At 42.8% G+C, this 20488-nt stretch overlaps 1 protein-coding gene across 7 annotated transcripts in view; it reads right to left on the bottom strand.

Annotated features, from left to right (window-relative positions):
- Window positions 1-6054: 6054 nt before the first annotated feature.
- The window catches only part of CUL2 (cullin 2), a 40515-nt gene continuing 26081 nt past the window's right edge, over window positions 6055-20488 (bottom strand). For all 7 annotated transcript variants that reach the window (XM_084781966.1, XM_084781960.1, XM_084781961.1 and 4 more), the window contains exons 8-21: window positions 20352-20462; window positions 18247-18409; window positions 16616-16740; window positions 15640-15747; window positions 14540-14599; window positions 13903-14031; window positions 13723-13809; window positions 13269-13421; window positions 12942-13019; window positions 11013-11079; window positions 9759-9961; window positions 9387-9488; window positions 7435-7551; window positions 6055-6615 (exon numbers count right to left, since the gene is read on the bottom strand). In XM_084781966.1, the coding sequence (XP_084638092.1) occupies window positions 6484-6615; window positions 7435-7551; window positions 9387-9488; window positions 9759-9961; window positions 11013-11079; window positions 12942-13019; window positions 13269-13421; window positions 13723-13809; window positions 13903-14031; window positions 14540-14599; window positions 15640-15747; window positions 16616-16740; window positions 18247-18409; window positions 20352-20462 (1635 nt within the window). In that variant the 3' untranslated portion in view covers window positions 6055-6483. The remainder of the gene's footprint in view (window positions 6616-7434; window positions 7552-9386; window positions 9489-9758; window positions 9962-11012; window positions 11080-12941; window positions 13020-13268; window positions 13422-13722; window positions 13810-13902; window positions 14032-14539; window positions 14600-15639; window positions 15748-16615; window positions 16741-18246; window positions 18410-20351; window positions 20463-20488) is intronic.

Raw genomic sequence — 20488 nt, 5'->3', positions numbered from 1 at the left:
ACAATGTGCTGTAAAAATTATTCCCCAGTTATCTCATATGATCCAATGACTGGGCAGAAGAGAGAGCAGGTAGGACTTCCATTCCCAGTCTGGGGGTCTCAAGGAGATAGAGAGAGAGAAAAGAGAGAAGAGGAGGAGGAGGAGAAGAAGTCACCAAGAGAAGAACTCAGGAATTTGCCATGAGGACAGAGAATTACAGCAGAAGGCCAAGACTGAGAAGACAAGTAAAAGGATATGTGGCTAGGACATAGCCAGACCAGCATAATGGAGTTAGAATAGATGAATATCTGCCCAGTTATAGAGCTTAAGACTTATTGAATAAATCTGTCTCTGTGTCATTTATTTGGGAGCTAGAGTGGGTAACAGAAGAGGCCCCTAATAATAGCACATTTCTACACCGGTGTGCACATGACTACAATTCTATGCACGTGGAGGCCAGAGGTCAATGTCAGGCGTCTTCATTAGCTCTCTGTATCTTGTGTAGCAAGCACTTTATTGACTTGACTGAGCCATCTCCCCAGCCCTGCAAAGTTCAGCCTTTAAGACAATTCAGCTCTTATGGAGCCCACAAGACAGAAGGCTTGGGAGTAGCCTGGCAACTACACAGGCTGAAGGTCTGTGTCCTACTTGTGTCTATTCGTTAGCTTCCCCTCCTTGTTTAGAAATGAGTGAAGCAAGGTTCTAAGGCAGTTCTCATTGGGACACCAGCAGGCCAGTTTGCTTTCTTCAGCTGCTTCTCCCAGGCTTCTACCCCTCTGATAATGTGCCCAGCCCAGCCTCCAGGACCAGTAAATTCAGCGACTTAAAGTAACAGAAATTAGGTGATTTTTTTTTGTTTGTTTTTGTTTTTTGAGACAGGGTCTCTTTGTGCAGCTCTGGCTGTCCTGGACTCACTGTGTAGACCAGGCCTGTCTCTGCCTCCAAAGTGCTGGGATTAAAGGCGGGTGCCACCACACCCAGCCTGAAATGAGATGGTTAAGAGAATGTGGCTCTTATAGAGGACCTAGGTTCTGTTCCCAACAGTCACATAACAGCTCACAATCCCAGGAGATCTGACACTTTGATCTGGCCTTTGTGGACACGAGGCACGGTGGTGATATACATGTATGCATTTAGTCCCAGCACTCAGCAGGCAGAGGCAGGCCGATCACTGTGACTTCAACATGGGGCAGCTGGGTCTGAATTGGAGGCTTAGCCTGGTCTACACAGTGAGTCCCAGCCAGCCAGGGCTACATAGTGAAGCTTTTGTCTCAAACAGGACGATCAATAAACAAATTGTCTCACCATTCTTGGGAGCAGAAATCTGGTTAAAGTTGTGATGTGGACCATTTTATTGTTGAAGGTTCCAGAGGGAGACCCTGCATTATTTCTTTCTAGATAGTAGTAGTTGGAAACTACTCAGCTTGTGCTTTTATCACTCCAGAATGTATCTTGAGATGGTCTTTTGTATGTGTCCAAGTCCCTCGAGTTTCTTATGAGGATAACGGTTTTTACACTAGGCCTGCCTCAATCTAGTATGACCTCATTTCTACCTATACAACCCGTGTTGTATATTTGGGATACTTGATCCCATTGTGATCCATGTAACTGGGACCTATAAAAACCTGTCTTTTGTTTGGTGCTGTTGAGCCCTAGCACACACCTTTATTCCAAGGGTGTTCTGTATACAGGATTTAATAAAGTTAACCCTAGGCCAAGAGGTAGAGCAAGAAACCAGCTGATAGGGATTAAAGAATAGGGCGAACTTTGAGTTGATGGTCATTTAAGATAGCCGGGCATGGTGGCGCATGCCTTTGATCCCAGCACTCGGGAGGCAGAGGCAGGTAGATTGCTGTTAATTTCGAGGCCAGCCTGGTCTACAAAGGGAGTCCTGGACAGCCAAGGCTACACAGAGAGATTCTGTTTTTTTTTTAAAAAAAAAGTAGAAGAGGCTTTTAGCTTTTAGCTCTTTAGCTTTTGAGCTCGCCAGCTCCTTGGCCTCTGGCCTTGGTTTTTTTTGGCCTTTTCTGTCATGATATGGCTGTGTTCTCTGCCTGTATGATCTAGAAGGTTTTCATCTCACATCTGGCTCCTGGGTCTTTATTGGTAAAACTGAATGATTTGGGATTTTCATTTAAAACAACAAACTTGCATTTCCAAATGAGGTTACAGCTGAGTGTTCTGAATGGACACTCATTTTGGACTGACACACTTCAACCTGTCACAAGAAGTAAGAACAAATTATAATCAGTGTATATTAAACTAGGTGTAATGGTTACTTTGACATGTCACCTTTAGTGGACCATGGGATATATGATGCCTGGCTAAGCATTCTTTCATAGTCTGAGGGTATTATGGATGAGTTTAGCATATTAATCAGCTAGCTGATTAGGATGCCCTCCTCTTAGAGTAGTTTCCTAAAGGCAACAATTTGGGGAAGCTGTTTAAGATTTAGATTGTTATCCCTTCTCTTGTATCTTCCCGTTTCCACCCTCCCTCCCTTTTCTGCCCTATTCCCCTCCCCTAGACCTCTGATTGAAGGGGGCCTCCTCCCCCATCATATGGCCACTGCCTATCAGATCTCATCCGGATAGCCTGCGTCCCCTTCCTCTGTGTGCCACAGGGCCTCTCCACCAATGGGAAGTGATCAAATTATAATAAGTTAGAAAAGAAAAAGAAAAAAAGGTAAAAAAAAAAAATTAAAGACACAAACACACGCCAAAAAAAAAGTATATGTTATAATGTATATACAGTGATCAAAAGCAGAAACAAGGCTGGAGATACGGAGAATGTGGCCATGCTGTTTGGAGATGTATGGCAAGTGTGTATTTACTTTAAAAATCTACAAATTTTATATGAATTTATTTTTAACACCATCATTCTTATTACAAATAATAACACTTGTGAAGGTTAAGGAAAAAAAGAGAAAGAGATGGAACACGGCACCCTGTAAAAACTCATTTTTGACACTGCTGTTCTCAGCATGTGGATCACAGCCCCTTTGGGAGGAGTCACATCAGATATTTACACTATGAGCCCTAATAGTGACAAAATTAGCTATTAAGCAGCAACAAAATAACTTTCGTTGGGGGTCACCACAACATAAGGAACACCACAGCATTAGGAAGGTTTCCTTTCAGGAAAGTGTGCTAAATTCAATAAGTGAACAGTCCCGACTAGATTCACAGGAAGATTCCCACCTTCCCCATGCACACACATAAAAGGCTCAAGCACTGCTGAGCTGCCAACAAACTGAGACAAGCTGAGCCACCTAGAAGGGGCTCAGACCAGAAACTCCTGGAAGCAGAGACCAGGAGACCACCTGCCAAGTTGTGCAGTGCACTCCAGGTGTCCAGGTCTTGTAGGGCATGTGGGGTAAGGTGGCTTGGTTATGGAGCTATTGTTTCTGCTTCTATAAGTCCAAAAGAACTCCCTGGCTCACCAACTACTTTGCAGTTATCCTTACTTTGGTCTGTTGCTGGTTCCTTATCTGGGCTAAGTAGGCATTTGCTCACATTTCCCAAAAACAGTGTCACATCACAGCATAGTTCGATCTTTTGAGAACAGAAGAGGACAAAAATAATTCTCTTAGGGCTAGAGAAATAGCTCAGCAGTTAAGAGTAGGTGTTGCTCCCAGCACCCACACAGTGGCTCACGACTGCCTGTAACTTGTTCCAGGGGTGTTCCCATAGTGCCGTCTGACCTCTGTGACAGCAACCACACATGGTACACACACACACACACACACACACACACACACACACACACACACACACACACACGCGCGCGCGCGCGCGCGCAGGTAAAACACTCAAAATATTCAAAAACAATTCTTTGGCTGGAGCTCAGTAATACACCCATAGCCCTAATCCTAGCTGTCATTTTGATTGTCTCTTGCCCAGTCACCCAACACATTAATTCATAGGAAAGTCACCCACCCACTTTGTCCCTCTGGAGCCAGCCACTGTCATTACCACTAGTGTCCTAACCTACTTATTTTCACAGTACTGTTCATTCTAATGTAGGTAGTTAACTGAGGTCCCTGGAAGGAAGAGAGCCACAGCTTACACTGAACATTATACACAGATTGGTCAACTGATTACATCTTCAGTGATGGTGGAGACTGAAATGTTGTAGGTCCCATCCATGGCACCTGGGGCTCTCCATCAGTACTTACTTACACTTATAACTGTAACCAGACTAACAGCTCCAAATTAATAGATATCATAAAAACAAGGACAAAAATTAAGAACCAAAATTAAGTGTGTGTACAGACAGGTAAAAAAAACAAAACAAAACAAAAAACAAACAAAAAACCCTAGCCTATTTATAAAGGTTAGATCTGAAGGTTAAACAAGATAACATGTGGGGAACACTTGCTTGTTTGTATTCAAATGTTTAAAAAGCAGACAGAAATGTTACAGCATTAGAGTACACATCAGTTATAAGCTGAACATGGTCAAACAAAACACTGAGTTTACGAAATCTTCATTAGACTAAGCCACAGAATAAATTTACTCCCAGTGACCAAAATATTATTTCAAAGGGAAAGAACAGAAACTATTGTGACAGACATTATATTAGTATTGACCTAAGTCTTTGTACTGCATTGGAGTGTGTGTGTGTGTGTGTGTGTGTGTGTGTGTGTGTGTGTGTGTGTGTGTGTGTGTGTGTGTGTGTAAGTCAGACAGCACCTAGAGGAGTTGGTTCTCTCCTTACACAACATGGGTCTTGGGAATGAAGCTCCAGTCTTCAGGAATGGCCCCCCAAGTCATCTTACATAGTCAGAACTGACTTTAAAAATGTGAGAGAATCCACTACATTTATTTTGTTTGCTATGAAGCAAAAAATCCCCTTCCCCCTCCTCCTAACTTCCCCCAGCAGACCCACTCTTCCTCTGCTGTGGCTGTGAACCTGATGGGTAACCTCTTGGAGCCAGCCAGGCCAAGCTGGAGCTCTTGCCGGGGGCTCCTGTGTAGGGGACGGGGAGTAGACTGAACGGAACTCAGTGAACACATCTCCACCTTCTCAATGGAGCCTCAACTTACTCGAGCTTTTTTCCTCCTCCTGCTTGTCCATAAATAAGGAGGAAATGTGAAGAAAACTTGAATTTGTTGCAAATATTTTTTGTTCATTTTTCAATATCAGGTTATGATTTAATATCTAAAATTTGGAAAATTACCAACAAGTTACCAAAACAAGGGTCTTGCTTTTGGACCATGAATGTACAATAATACATGCTTTCCCATTCTCCTCAGGAAGTAGAAAGGCAAAATAATAAAGACAGCAGAAGTCATTAGAAATCTAGTGGAGTTTTTTGAATGCTTGAGATAACAAGAAAATGTGCAATCAAATCAACCAATCACTAAGTAAGTCTAAATATGAACCACATGAGAATGCAAATTAAGTACTGTTTATTTGTTCAGAATATTATTATATTATCATTGTTGGTTTAAGGCCTTATCTGTTAGAGATATAAATACTCTGGTTTAGAACAGCAGTGTGATATAGGGATGGTAGGCCAGAGTATTTTAACTCCCCTGCTATCTACAATAAACTAATGAAATTTCATGTCCCTATACAAGGTGTCTGGTGTAACATACCAGAGTGCTGAGGGGCACTAACATCACCTTGTGATGCTGGAGGCCCCTGCGCTGGGGAAGGGTGCCAGTGATGGGCAGGGAGAGCTAGAAGGAATTCACTGTAACCGTTGTCTCCAGCTCTGGGAGACCAACAGTAGCCATGAGCTTCCTCTGCCAGGCTGGAAGACGTGGCACAGTAGCCACTACTTGTTTCTGTGGTACAGCACATCACCAAAACCACTAGTGGAATTACATCCTCAAAATGCAAAAACTGCTCATGCCACTTAGCTCAAATTCACAAGAGCATTTTTAACAATTTTACGTATTCAGAAATAAAAATCTGGAAGTTTTAATTGAAGGTTAAACAGGAACCCAAGAGACTTCATCACCAGTTCGGAATGCTGTTAGCTGCTTGAGTTACTCATAGGCATTTACAAGTGTCTTATTTTCTGTTCAACCTGATATTCTATCCACATAGAAAAAGGCATTAATATTTCTTTATTTTTTTTTTATTTGACAAGCAGCAACATCATGTTTGTCATTTTAATGTAGATACAATTATTAGGTTATCTGTCATATTACAATATTTAAGTTTTTCTTATGTCCTTTAAGATACATTTAAAAAAAAACACATCAACTGCAAACGTGAAGGGGAGAAAGCATGGTACCCAACCAAATTCCACATTTCAGCAATACTTCACTCATTCCTTTAATAGTTTTAAGAAATGTCATAATGACATGAGCTTGAAATATCTCTAGGCATTTTCTTTGACGCTCATGACGTGGCACTGGTGATGTTGTAAACAGCAGAAAAACAGGGGCTGCCAAATGACCAACGCATGGAGGCACAGGCCTGCTTTTTCCCACAGGAGCACACCGACTGGTGATGGCAATGAGCTGACACCCGCACCAGGAGACGGTGTCACGCGACGTAGCTGTACTCGTCTGCAGATGCTTGGCTGCGCTCAATGTACTGCTTGTCTATCAGAACTTCTATGCACTTCTTAATCATGCTGATGCTGGGATTGAACCTGGCTCTTGATTGGCTGATTACCTGTGGGGGGGGGGGGTGTCAAGCTATTGTGGTTAATCAGCATAAGCATCCATTTCCATTAGCTGCAAAGAACCTCACATTTACCAGCAGCCAACAGTCCTACCTAAAAGAGAAGGGCGTGTGAATGCTGAACTGAAACCCGGTTCTGTGACAGACAGATGTGCAGCAGTGCACAGGAGACCACTAACCAGCTGTCAGTTTTACATGACTATAGGAAGTTTGTGTGCAAAGTAAAAGAAAATGTAATGCTTGTTCTATAGAGGAAATACATTTTGCACTGTATTTCTAGCAGGTGTGATATCTACTTCCCATCCCACACTGAGCCAAAAGGCTGTCAGCAAAGTCTTTGACATGGCAAAACAGTAAAGCTTAAACATAAGCAAAATGACAATCGGTGTCACCACCTACTCTACTACTGACACTTCTTTCTTTCTTTCTTTCTTTCTTTCTTTCCTTCTTTCTTTCTCTTTATTTGTTTGAGACGGGGTTGCTCTGTGTAGCCCTGGATGTCCTGGAATTGCTTTGTAGACCAGACTGGCCCCATACTGATCCACCTGCCTCTGCCTGGGATTACAGGCATGCACCACCACACCCCACCTGACACATTTGTTGAAGGGTCTCTTTTCCAGGTGGACAGGTAATTTAATCAAATTGACCAGTTAAGGATCTCTACTTCAAAACAGAACAAATCTGGCTCTAACACCAAAATTTCGAGAACTCTTTAAAACAAACATTTCTTTATGCTATTTGGCTAATATTAGTCCTGTCTGGATCTTAACAAAGTACACTACAAAATTCTGAGAGCTTTCCCCCTTTTACCTCTTGAATGAGGGCATTGTGCCGAAGCACTTTTCGGGCTTTCATGATGCGGACGATAGCAGCTTGAAGATACATTTTTCGGTCCTCATCTACAGCACTTCTAGTCTGCTCCAATTCCTGTTTTTATGAAAAATGAGGAGTAGCCACAAATTAGACATTGTCATTGAATTTGTTTTAGATCTCTATTGGTGAATTTCTAAATTCCAGTTAATAATTAGATCCACTGATTCTAATTATTAACTAATTATCTAATTGTTAACTAGAAAGATGGTTCAGCAGTTAAGAGCATCTGCTGCTTTCACAGAAGATCTGGGCTTGGTTTCCTGCATTCACACTGTAGACAAGTCTCTCCCTCGAGACTCTTGCCTCAGGAATGAATAAGGTGTACAAACAAACATGCAGGCAAAACATTCAGAGACACACAAAAATGTTTAAAGCATAGATGGTGAGGTATTTTCTATATGCTATATAAGCATAGAAGAACCAAGTTCTACCCCCAACACCCATGTAAAAGCCAGGCAAGGTGGTGGTGGTGGTGGTGGTGGTGGTGGTGGTGGTGGTGGTGGTGGTGGGTGTGTGTGTGTGTGTATGTGTGTGGTGCCACTACAGGTCAATCACCCTAGACTTATTATTATAGTCCAGTGGAAAAGTGCTATCTCAGAAAAGGGAGGAAGAAGCTAGTGAGGGAGAATGGCTCCAAGAAATTCACACCCCAAATTACCTCCTACTATCAAACATGAAAACATAAGCTAGGAAAAAGCAACAAGAAAACATACACTAGGACTGTGCCCAAATCACAAGATATCCATCCACCTCTGGTGGGTTAGAGATAATTTGTAAGACAAGGGTAGGTTGCTTTTGAAGTTTATACTATTCTGAACTATAATGTAGTGTATATAAATAAATAGAAAATGGAATTAAGTTACACAGAATATCTGTCTTAGCAATTAGCCTCCGTGCCAAGGTGCTTTCAGATGAAGCTGTAGCAGGAACGGGATCTGCTAGGGCTGGGGCTGAGGGGAGGGTCCTTCCGGCTCATTCAGAGAAAAGAAGATAGGCAAGAAAGGGTAACCACCAGCAAAACACAAGAACGGCTGAGATTGCCGAGGCAGACCCGCCAGAGGACTAGATTTTACAGCAACACTCAGAGGATCCCTTAGACTGTTGTTCGCTCTGCAGAGGAGGAGACCCTGGTCACGTTAGAGTTCCAGACTCGTGGCAATTATAACACACATGTCTCCCCCACAGAGAAGCTCTTCCAGAGGACGTGACGTCTACCTCCATCCCACGCTGAGGCCAAAAGGCAGTCAGCAACGTGAGTGAAGCCCACTCCACACTAAAGCAATGTCCACTGCTGGATTCAGTCAACAAGCCAGCCACATTGCTTAGTCCAAGAGTCGCAATGCCTCTCCTGCTGGCACAACACACCAGACAAACCTCAGGGCAGGCTCTAGACACATTTCACAACCACTTCCTAACTTTTTCTTTTACAAAAATGAGTTTCAAGCTTGAAATCATATCACTTCAAGAAGAGCATTTTGGAGAAGGCAAGGGGGGTCTAACCCTCCTAAAGCTTTTGCCTTCCGGCCTTTCCGGGACCCAGCATGTCAGGCCCAAACTATGCTTCAAGAAAATGGGGCTGGGAAGTAGAGGAGGTGACTGAGAGGAGGGGGGACAGCAGGAGAGTGTGAGGGGAACGGGAGAAACGCATTGTATACACACATGAAAACTGTCACAAGCAAACCTATGGTTAGCGGGGCCAGAGGAGCACCCTTGCTGTCTATTTTCCAAGCACAACAGACTGGCAGACACGTAATTGTAAGGGCAACAAATGCAAGCCAGAATAAGCCAGAAAAACTTTATCATATTTTAGAGTGCAAAGTTTGCCAGAATAGACTCACTCAGTCCACCGAGTATTTCTAGGAAAAAAAGACAGTCAAATAAGCACTTACTTGTGGTGTATCTTTCTGCATTGATGTAGTAATTTTAAACTTTGTTCTCTTACTGGTGAAGCTCATATTTAATGAAAACGAAGATTCAGCATCGATTTCTTCCTGTATTTAAAACAAAAAAAAATTTTTTTTCCTGATTTCACATTTACCAGATTTTGAATCAGTTTCTACTTAGGAAGTAGCTGTTTGCAGATCGGGTCATTTTATCCATCATCTCTATCTGAAACCGCTGCAGGAACCTCACTGTGACAAGTGAGTGACTCTAGCGGGAGCTGAAGCTGAGGATGCATCCGGCTGACACCCCACCCCACCCTTATCGTGTTGAGCTCGTTTTTGGAAACCCAGTGGCCTGCTCACACGGTAAGGCGGTACCTTTTCTGAATCATGGTTAATCATTTTCACATCAAGTAGTGACTTGATCGTTTTGGTCAGCTCCTTTTCATTCATCTGGCTGCTGTCTTGCAGCTCTTTGTAGCTGACAGTTTCACTGTTGTTAAAGGCAAGAAGAACTGCCATTTGGTAGGTGGTAACCATAGCTACATATGGTTTTCCCAGATAGTTCATTTTAACTTCACCTAAAATTAAAACAAAAATTGACATTAATTACACTTACCACCCAAATGGCTTTCATTTCAAAGCTGTCATAACTGATACTCCTATTCTGTTTGCAGGACATAAGGTTGTCATGCTGGTGCTGGGTGTGTAGCATATAGTAACACTCATCCCAACCGCGTCAGAGCATAAGCAGTGACTTTACACCACACCAACAGAGAGGCTAACGCAGGCCCGGCAGGGAGAGTGGACAGAAGCAAAACTGAGTTGAAAAAGAAAAAGGACAGAGCCAGCCAGGAACCACCACGCTGCATGCATGTGCATTCTCTATGTGTGCTGGCCTGAGTTCGACCCAGGCACCCACGGCCACAATGTGGAAGAAGAGAACAGGTTTCCCAAAGCTGCCCTCTGTGGCATGCCTGGGTGTGCTTCACACACACAGAACACACACACACAGAGGAGAGAGAGAGAGCACACCAAATGGCCTAAAATTCACTGAGTTCAACTAATTCTGTGTCCCAAGTGCTGGAATTAAAGGTGCCATCATCTATAACAGGTAATTTATTAAAAGTTAAAAACAAAACAACAAAACCCTCAGAGGGTAAATTGCTTACTTTCACACCCATTGGGACCAGAGCTGGAATCTCTAGCTGTCACATAAAGCTAGGCCAGGGTAGACGTCTGTAATCTCTCTGAAGAGTGCTGGGCAGTCAGTCTAACTGAACTGGTGAGCTTCAGGTTCAGTGAGAGATTATGTGGGAAATCAAGCAATGTTGATGCTTAACCTCCATTTCACCCAAAGGGTGAGCACATTCACATGTGCATCCATGTATAACTCAAACAGAAATTATAATTCTAACAAATTCTCTAGTATCTATAAAATGATTGGCTATAAAAATGCACTGCCATTACAAAACTCAAAGAATGTCTTAAAATGAACATTATCAGCATTTTAAAACTAGTTCTTTAACGGTACCAGAAAAGGAGACGGAGCAAAGTGGGCTACATGAACAGTTCTCTATTAACACAATTAGGTAAAAATCATTAAATAAATGGTAACTAAAGGTTCTTTACCTGTACAGAGATAATGTAACCACGTCAGTTTCCTTCCACTGAAATGCTGGCTATAAAACAATTCAAACTGTTGAGAGAGAGAGAGATGTCAAGCTTTTTTTTGGGTCCTGAAATTTACTGATCACAATGCTGAAAAGGTAAAAGCATCTTGATCCATGTAATGATAAGCCTTGTCGGGAGCATCGGCTCCAGTGCACGGCCCCGTTGCTATGTAGGTGCTGGTACAAAGCTATGGTGACTGCAGAATCAGTAGTGCCTGCTCACTCTGGACTCCTGCACATAAACAGTAATAGCCAAGTGCACTCCCAGCCCCAGTGATGTACAAAGCTGACAGAGGTTCGTGTGAGCCCAGGAGTTAAAGGCCACTCTGGGACACAGCATTAGGAGGGTAAGGCGAGTGGCTCAGGCAGCTCACTACCCGCAGGTGTGCGTGCATATGCGAAGGGCAGAAGTTACCATGGGTATGTCTTCCTCAGCTGCTTTCCCACATTAAAGACAGGGCTTGCGATCTCAGCTACACTGGCCAGTCAAGAGCCCTCAGTGTCCTTGTGACTTCCCCATGCCCAGCCCTGGGCACCTAAACTCAGGTCCCCAAGTCCTCAAGCTTGAGCAGTGGTCACCTCACCCACTGAGCCTCAGTACTATCCCAGCTGAATTCCCCAACCTCAGCACCTGCAAAGTTTACTTCTTTTCATAAAATCAGAAATAATATCAATAGCAACTTATCACTGTTGACAATATTAATATAGACTTTATAGATGCTATTTAAAGACCAAATATATTTCAATACGAAAACCATGCCTATGTTTACCAGCACAGAGCCTCCCATACGCGTGGTCAACACAAAGGGGGTTCTGATTTAATACCCGTGTCAACAATGACATAGGCAAAGCTTTGGGGCTCAAGGCATCTCTCTACCCATACATAGCCTTTTGTTGACATTAGCACATTTACATGTATAACTGTATAGATAGGAGTCTAAAGACATGAATCAGTAGGTAAGAACCCATACTGCTCTTGCAAATGACAGTTTGGTTCCCACCCAACTACAAGAAATGGCTTATAGCTGCTCGTAACTCTACTTCTGGGGTCTCCCACAATGTCATCTGACCTCTGTGGGCACCTGCGCATGTAGGGAAACAATCAGAACACCTTAATTATTCCATATACTTGCACAAACAGTGCAGTACTCTGAATATAAGCCAGATTCTAAGATGTAAGCCAGTTCAACAAAAGCAAGTGGCATTGGCACTGAGAAGCAGTCTTTTTAAGGCAAGATGGGGGTTCCTAATACAGGTCATGGCAGCAGGACAGGTTTCCTTTTACCATGTCTTATTGTTTATACTTTAGTTGTATGTGTATGGGTGTTGTGCCTGCATGTTTGTCTGCACAACATGTGTGCCTGGCCCTGTAGAGGCCTGAAGAGGGTGCCAGATCCCACAAGTGGAATTACAGGGTCTATCAATGGGCCTGCGGGTGCTGGTCCACAGCCCTTCCTGGAAGTCTACTACAGACAAATAGACAATTACAACAAAAACAAATCTTTAAAAATTGTTATGAAGGCTTTGAAATGTTAGGGGTTGGAGAGATGGCTGCAATGTTAAGAACACTGGCTGCTCTCCCAAATGTCCTAAGTTCAATTCCCAGCAGCCAGATGGTGGCTCACAACCAGCTACGTGATCTGGTGCCCTCTTCTGGCGTGCAGGCATACATGCAGGAGAACACTATATGTAAAATAAATAAATCTTTATTTTAAAAAAAAAAGCCCTTAACATTGTGTGTTACCAAAAAAGTTTATGAACTATACAAGTTCTTACTTGAGAGCTGGTAGGGTAGTGTATCACAGATGGACCCCAAACAGAAATACACACACTACACATGAAGTCATTACAATACCTTTGTTTACCTGTATCTTTCCTGCACACTTACCATCTGTACACTTTTTTCTAATTCTTGGGGAATCGCAAATGTGGATGAAGGAGCCTGAGTAAGAGGCCATGCACCAGCCTAGAATGGGGACAGTGAAACAAGAGGCTCAGTAGACAGACATCGACCCTGCAAGCAGGCATTTAAATGCTGAGCTGCGGAAACGGCCCTTCCTGCTCTTGGGAAGCTAACAGTGCCATGGCCCTCGCCATCAGGACATCCGCCTATCAAGTGCACTCCACAATTCACTAGGTGACCAAGCGTATCAGGAGTCATTGTCAAATTACAACATTGTCAAAAGATTCAAAACTTTAAAAAGTGCTGCCATACCTGAAGGACATATATTTGGAAACTAATCCCCAAATCTATCACTGTGTCTTGGTTCCTGATGAAATTGTTGAACTTATTATTGAGATCAGCACTGACACTCATGTCTGTGTACATCCGGTGCAGCTTGCTTGTAAACTCATAACCACAGGCTTGCTGGAAAACAAAGTACAAAGCATATAGCCGAACCAGGGATGAATTAGGAGGCCATGGGGTTTGTTTAAAATATACTGAACTTAGAGATCATTCTAAATCATTGGAAAGCTATGGCCCTTTGAGTCTCACACTGACATACAACATTGTGTATACAGATACATTTATGTCTAACCTCTAACGTAGCCCACTTTATGCACACACATTAATGACTGGTGCGATTTATGCAGTCATTACATACAATCCGTATAGGTGGCTGTTGGTACAATGATTTCTACACTATTATACTAAAGACTTGTGTTACCTTTAGTTTATTGATCATGGCCTCTTCAGAATCCATGGACATGGAGAGCCCGTGAATTAGACGCTTGGCCAGCATTCTTGCATAGAACTGAAGGCAACGTACATGGTTACTTTCATTATCACTTGAAGTCAAAGCACAGCAAAGCTGCCAACTGCAGCCTCAACGCTGAGCCTGGCTTACCTTCTGAAACACGTCTTTGTCATCGATGTACTTGAAAACAGTGATGAAACTGGTGAGCTTGTCCTCCACTTCGTTCTCAGTCATCCCTTTGGCTGACTTCTTTAGCAAGTTGTCACAGTACTTAGCAAGCTAGAAAATAAAGTGGTAACAAATCTTACAAAGAGGACCCTTAGGACAGACACGTCAAAGGTGACAACACAGAGCATCAATAGGATGTAAGGGTCTAAGCATGAAAACAAGCCAGCAAATAGGCACCAGCAGTGGGGCAGAGCAGAGCAGAGGGCTCATCAGACGCTGTCAGCTGTTACATCCTAAAGTTAGGCTTTAAAATCATGCATGGAAAATATGCATCATCACGTAAGTTTTAGAAACAAAAAGCACTAGAACTTGAAAGAAAGGAAAAAGAAAAAGGAACCTAATCAGCAATTAGTGACCACAACGAGCAGCACACACTTCTTCTTAATATAACTGTGCTGTTCTTTGTAAAGGGCGCGTGGTCTAATGCATTCTGCATGTAAAGCTGAAGTTATAAGTGGAGACAGTAGTCATATTCTGAGAAAAGTACACAAAACAGATTGATGTGCCATGCTACTAACTACTGACTTCGCATGAGTCTACGTTAAGCATCTGAACTCACCAATTCAGGCGCTCTGCAAACAGACTTGGGTTCTCTGTAATTTACAACAGACGTAAGAGCCTAAACAAGAAAACAGCCCAGTGGTTAGTCACCAGAAGTGGACAAGGACACACGGGGCAGCTAAGGATCAGCTGTAAGCATGCGTGCCACACCACAGCTGAGCTACCTCTCTCCCTCTCTGTCCAATGTGAGTGTAAAGGTGCTCTCCTTACATGCCCATGTGCAAAAAGGCATGGTCTACCTAGTGTTTTGAGGCAGTCTGTCACTGGGACCTAGGGATCATTGGACTAAGCTAGCTGGACAGGAGGCCCCATAATCGCTGTCTCCACCCCTGCCCCCAGCTCCTCCGCAGCTCTTAAGCCTATGTGTTAAAAGGGATAATGGCGAAAGGTGGGGGGTGGGTGCAGATGGCTCCTCTGGGTCCTTCTTTTCCCTCTCTCCCTCTTTCTCCCTCTCTCTCCCCCCCTCTGCCCCCGCCCCCACCTCTCTCTCTCTGCTTCTTTGAGTCACTAGTAGATAAACATCTTCATTTACCAAAGCAACAGGGCCAATGAGTTAGGCAGAAACCTGTGAAACCTTGAGTTAAAAAAACTCCTGCTTAGTCTGGTGTTTTGTCACAGTGACAGAAAGTTGACTACCCCAGAAACCAAATTATATAGTAAGAGTTACCTGTGCTACTCGCTATTCATTACCGACATATGATCAATACCTCTTAATACCTCACAAGCTACATAAGTGAGATGCTTATGTCAAATGCTAACTCAAATTCCTGGTGTCTTTCAAACCTAGATTACAGCCTAAATACGGTAAAGAAAAACACCAGCCCATTGTCAGGACTATACAAAGAAACTTTCAATGTATACAATTATGCATACAAGTATACTAATAACTGAATACAACGGGCATAGGAAACTATAGGTGTTCACTGTAACCACTTTAAAACTTGAGAATTTGAGCCGGGCGGTGGTGGCGCACGCCTTTAATCCCAGCATTCAGGAGGCAGAGGCAGGTGGCTCTCTTGTGAGTTCAAGGCCAGCCTAGTCTACAGAGTAAGTTCCAGGACAGAGAAACCCTGACTGGAAAAACAAAACAAAAGTTACCTTATCTAAAGCACTCATAAAATGCTGATCGCCGTTCAACACCGTGTTGATAAGCTGAACAAATTTACCATGTACTTCCAAAACTGATTCCACAAATAGTGTTGGCATCTAAAAACATAAAATGCAGATTATAAATCCATATTTTTAAGATGTTCAAGAATAAAATTTGGCTGAAGAGTAAATGCTTACACCATACCGACCCCCGACAAATCTGGCTATATTGGTCTTAAAAATCTAAGACTCTAGCTGAGCATGGTGGTGTCTCAAAACAAAAAACAAAATGTAAGACTCTTTCTATCAAAAACGGGCCTGCCATTCAACACCAGGCCTAACAAGTCCTCTGTACATAAATCCACACTCTCTTATGTCAGAGCATCACGCCTTAAAGGTCGCAGGGTGAATCCCTAAATCCCAGAACTATCAGCAGCAAACTGCACTCTTGAGAGAAAATGATTAGAAGCCTGTGCCTGAGACTGAGCCCTGGAGTTGGGTAGAATTAACCGCCCACACACAACTCAGAGGGAAGCAATACTTCATTTGTGTTTCCCTCTGAAAGAAAATGACTGAATGAGGATTACTGCAAATGCATATTTTCACATCTCCACCTTGAAATGAGTTTAGTGTCACTCTGAATACTGAATCTACAAACCTAGCAATACATTTTGAACAAGGCTAGTAATAACAGTGACAATACTGAAGGTCAGGAAAGATGAGGGTATGTGACTGCGGTGTGGAGATGCAGGGGAGGTTTTTTAAAATGCCACTCACAAAGAAGTGCAAAAGATTTCCTGTCAGCAGGTTAACAAGTACTACACGGCAAACATTCTTGTTAGGAGGCAGGTGATGTTAATGGTATTCCCACAACTCAATAATCCCAAGAAGAACAAGATTTAAAACACTATAGACGTCTTACTTTTTATAACCCACCAAGGCCAAAGGAAAGCCTGTAAAACCTGCACAGGTCTCTGCAACTCACGTGTTCCTGAGTGAGGTTGCTGGTTGCTCTCAGGCCCTCGTCGTGGATGTGATTCTGTAGCTCCTGAATCATGTGAGGTAAACCAGTGGCCACAGCACGGAGTAAGACGTACATATTTGCCATATCTGAGAGGAAGAAGAACTCAGTAAGTTCCTGAACAACCGTATTATGTGAGACATGCTTTAAATGTTCAAGTTAAAAGGAAGGTGGATAAAAGCCATGCACCAGTTGAACGAACACACACACACACACACACACACACACACACACACACACACACACACACACTTTCCAGCTGCCTCACCGCCCTCCCCACAAGAAAGCAACACTGCTGCTTACTATGTAATGGCGGTGGACACACACATCCTTCCCCTGTTTTACTCAAGCGCTACAGTGCATCATGTGTGCTACCAGCAGCTGCAGAGTGCCTTAACTTACAAGTATTTTATTCTGGTACATAAAGCAACTCCACCCACTCACAACTTTATTATAATTACTTAAAAATTAATGGGAAATTATGTTGTAATTAATAATATGGACAAGAATGTGTGTAGTATAAATCCCTAAACGTGGTATGGTTGTGTCAATCCTGTGGGCAGATCCTTCTAAGCAGAAAAATAAGCAGTAAGGAAGCCAGGTTCAAATCCCAGCACCTACATGGTGACACACAACTGTCTGCTCTTCCAGTTCCAACAAATACACATACATGCAGGCAAAACACCAATGCACAAAAAATAAAGATAAATAAATAAATCTTTTAAAAAAGAAAGAAAATAGCTCCTGTGCCACGCAATGGTGAGAAATGTTGCCTCCATGTACTGGGCTTATGTCAAACATGTTGAGGTGTAATATACATACAGACAACTGTACATATCTTACCTAAGTGGCTCTGTGAAGTATTACAGATGAACACACAATACCCCACACATGGGCACCCAGACTTAAAAAGGGACATGAATTATCTAGACCTAGAAACGCCCTCATCAACACTACTACTGCTGCTGCTCCTCCGTGAGATCATGTGACCACAGGCTGAGCTCCCTTGGCCTGAACTACAGACAAGCCTACAACTTTGCTGGCTGATTTCTACTCTTCTGTAATAGTCTCTAGAATAAGCATCACTGGGCATGTAGGTTGTCTTGTGTGTTTTTGCACACACACAGGAGGAGGAGGAGGCCTGTGCCTAGCAGACTTGGACTGCGTCCGTGCACATACACAGCTCTGCAGGATGGAGACCTCCAGCTACACTCTCATCCAGCGTATTCTACATGTTTCCTAATGTGCCCTGTATTTATTTACTTTCTGACTACACAGCAAATGAGTACAAAACACATACAAGCCAAAACAACAAAAACGCACATATTTTCCACCATTTATTGCTATCTCTCAGTGTACTATTGCTTTAAATTGAGTTAGACTGGCACCTGTTCTATCCTTCCTGATTTTATTTCCTATTGATATAAGGAATTCTCAACATATTAAGTAAAGGGGTCCTTCCCATATACAAAAGCATAAACAGATTTCCCTTTTACTTTAGACTGTACTTTGAAAATGCTTTTCTAAAAGGTTCGGCCTGTAGAGTCAGTAAAGAACCATTTGATGCTCACTCACACACCCCTGGGTGCACTTACCGTTCTTTCTCTCTTGCCGAATGATGTTGTGGCACTCTCCGTGTAAGAACTGTAAGTGGTCTGCTACCATCCGCTGCTGACACTCGTGAATCACTTTAGTATATGAACTTGGATGCAAATATTTTCGACATCTAATTTCTTCATCTTTTAATCTACCTAGAACCTACAGAAATACATCCTTAGGATCAAATCGTGTGCAACGATGCCAAGTCTGACAGCAGCCATCTCTTGATGCCTCCAGGGGAGCACAGGTAAGCTCTACACAACCATTTCAACTAAAAATATTCGAATCGTTTCAGGTCTACTTAAGCTGTCACTTGTAATCACCCACTGCGTTCTGAACAAGAACTACCTTCCCTCCTCAGCCCAAATCATCGCTGTACAGGGCAGCCAACACAAAGCAGGAGTGTAGTGCATTACATGGGAACAAACTACATAAACAATCCCCAACGGGGACAGTAAAGACTTCCCAAGACTTTTTATTAAGGACTATGAAAAGGAACCAAATCCAAATAAAATACAGGTCAATAAAGTTAAAAGACAGTAGGTAAAGAACCTAATTCTTTAACAAAGCAAAATGATTATATTGTAGCCATGAAGACTATGCTAGCAAGGCACAAATAAATACAGTTGTGCAGACTAGGAAATCAGTCTGAGGTGAAACTAAGGAATAAGTTTCTGGACTGATGCGGCCTTTACAAGACTGTGGTTTGTCTGCCTGGAAATAAGAAAGGGAAATCGTTGGAGGATCTCATCAGAACAGTGAACTGAGGCTCAAGACCAGGGGATGCATACTAGTAATGCCAAGAGCAATGGGTAGTTAGAGAAAATAAAGGTGTCTAGGTTTTTGTTATTGTTGTTTTCCTAGACAGGGTTTCACTGTGTAGCCTTGGCTGCCCTGGAAGTCACTCTGCAGATAAGGCTGGATTTGAACACATACAGCCTATGTCTGCCTCCAGAGGCACGCAGGTTGCTGTGAGTTTTAGGCCAGCCAAGGCTACACAGAGAAGCTCTTGGGGGTGGGGAGGTTAGAATTCTGATTAGATCCACCTCCCTCTGCCTCCGAGTGCTGGGATTAAAGGCGTGCGCCACCACGCCCAGCTTAGAAATATTTTTTTTTTCCTATAAATGATGTATGACTGCTAACAAGTTATTAGACCTCCAGAAGGCCCAGCAGGGAAGTCTACATACAAATAAAAACTTAGTGGACCAATAGTTAATCGTGACTCAATTTATTTTTATTCTCCATTTTTTTCTTTCCTCTTTTATTTATTTATTTGTACTAGAGAAAGGGTCACATGTACCGAGGCTGGCCTGAGATTCCTCATGTAGCTGAAGACCTTGAACTCCTTGACCTCTCACCTCAGCTATTAATACTAGGATTGCATGCACACCTCACCGTGCTAGGGACTGAACCTGAGCCTCGTGGTGGCTGTGAGTCTGGGCATTTACAGCCGAGCCTAAGGACCAGAACTCACTTGATGGAAGGACTGAATCCAACCCCAGCTGCCCTCTCACAACCATATTGGACAGCAGTACAATATTCATTTTATATTAACTTTTTTTCTTATTGTTGCTGGGGTTTTTTTTTTTCCTGAGACAGGGTTTCTCTGTGTAGACCTGGCTATTTATTCACTGTGTAGGCTGTCCTGGAACTCCACTCTATAGACCAAGCTGGCCTCAAACTCACAGAGATCCACCTGCCTCTGCTTCCCGAGAGCTGGGACTATGGAACTAAAGGCAATGCACCACTACTCCCAGTCCATTTTATATTTACTTTTAAAGACTATTTTTTAAATGTGTAGACATATGTATTTCTGTGTGGGTGTGTGCGCAGAGTACCGGTGCCCATGCAGCCCACAGCAGAAGTCCTCTGGGTTGTGCTGGGAAGTAAACTCAGGTCTTCTACCAGAGGTATACATCACTGAGCAAGCTATTCAGCTCATATTATATCAATTTTAATGATGTAACTATAATAGCAACTTTTTCCTTAATAGAACTTAATAAAATAGAACCTTTTCTACTAAAACAATATTAATATTAAATTTGTTAAAATATTGCCAGATGGGTAACAGGTAAAATGCACGTGGTATGTTTTTTCTTACCTTTTCCATATACTGTGAGCAATTTGATTCTTGTAATAAATTTGAAGCTTCTTGCTTGTAATATTCTCCTGTTTCAGTCAGAAAAGGAGACACAAATATTCCCTGATAAAACTGAAAATCAATTAAAATTGTATTAG

This window comes from Acomys minous, assembly GCF_964271855.1.
Source record: "Acomys minous genome assembly, chromosome: 5".
Lineage (NCBI taxonomy): Eukaryota > Metazoa > Chordata > Mammalia > Rodentia > Muridae > Acomys > Acomys minous.
This window is presented reverse-complemented; position numbering and strand designations above follow the sequence as displayed.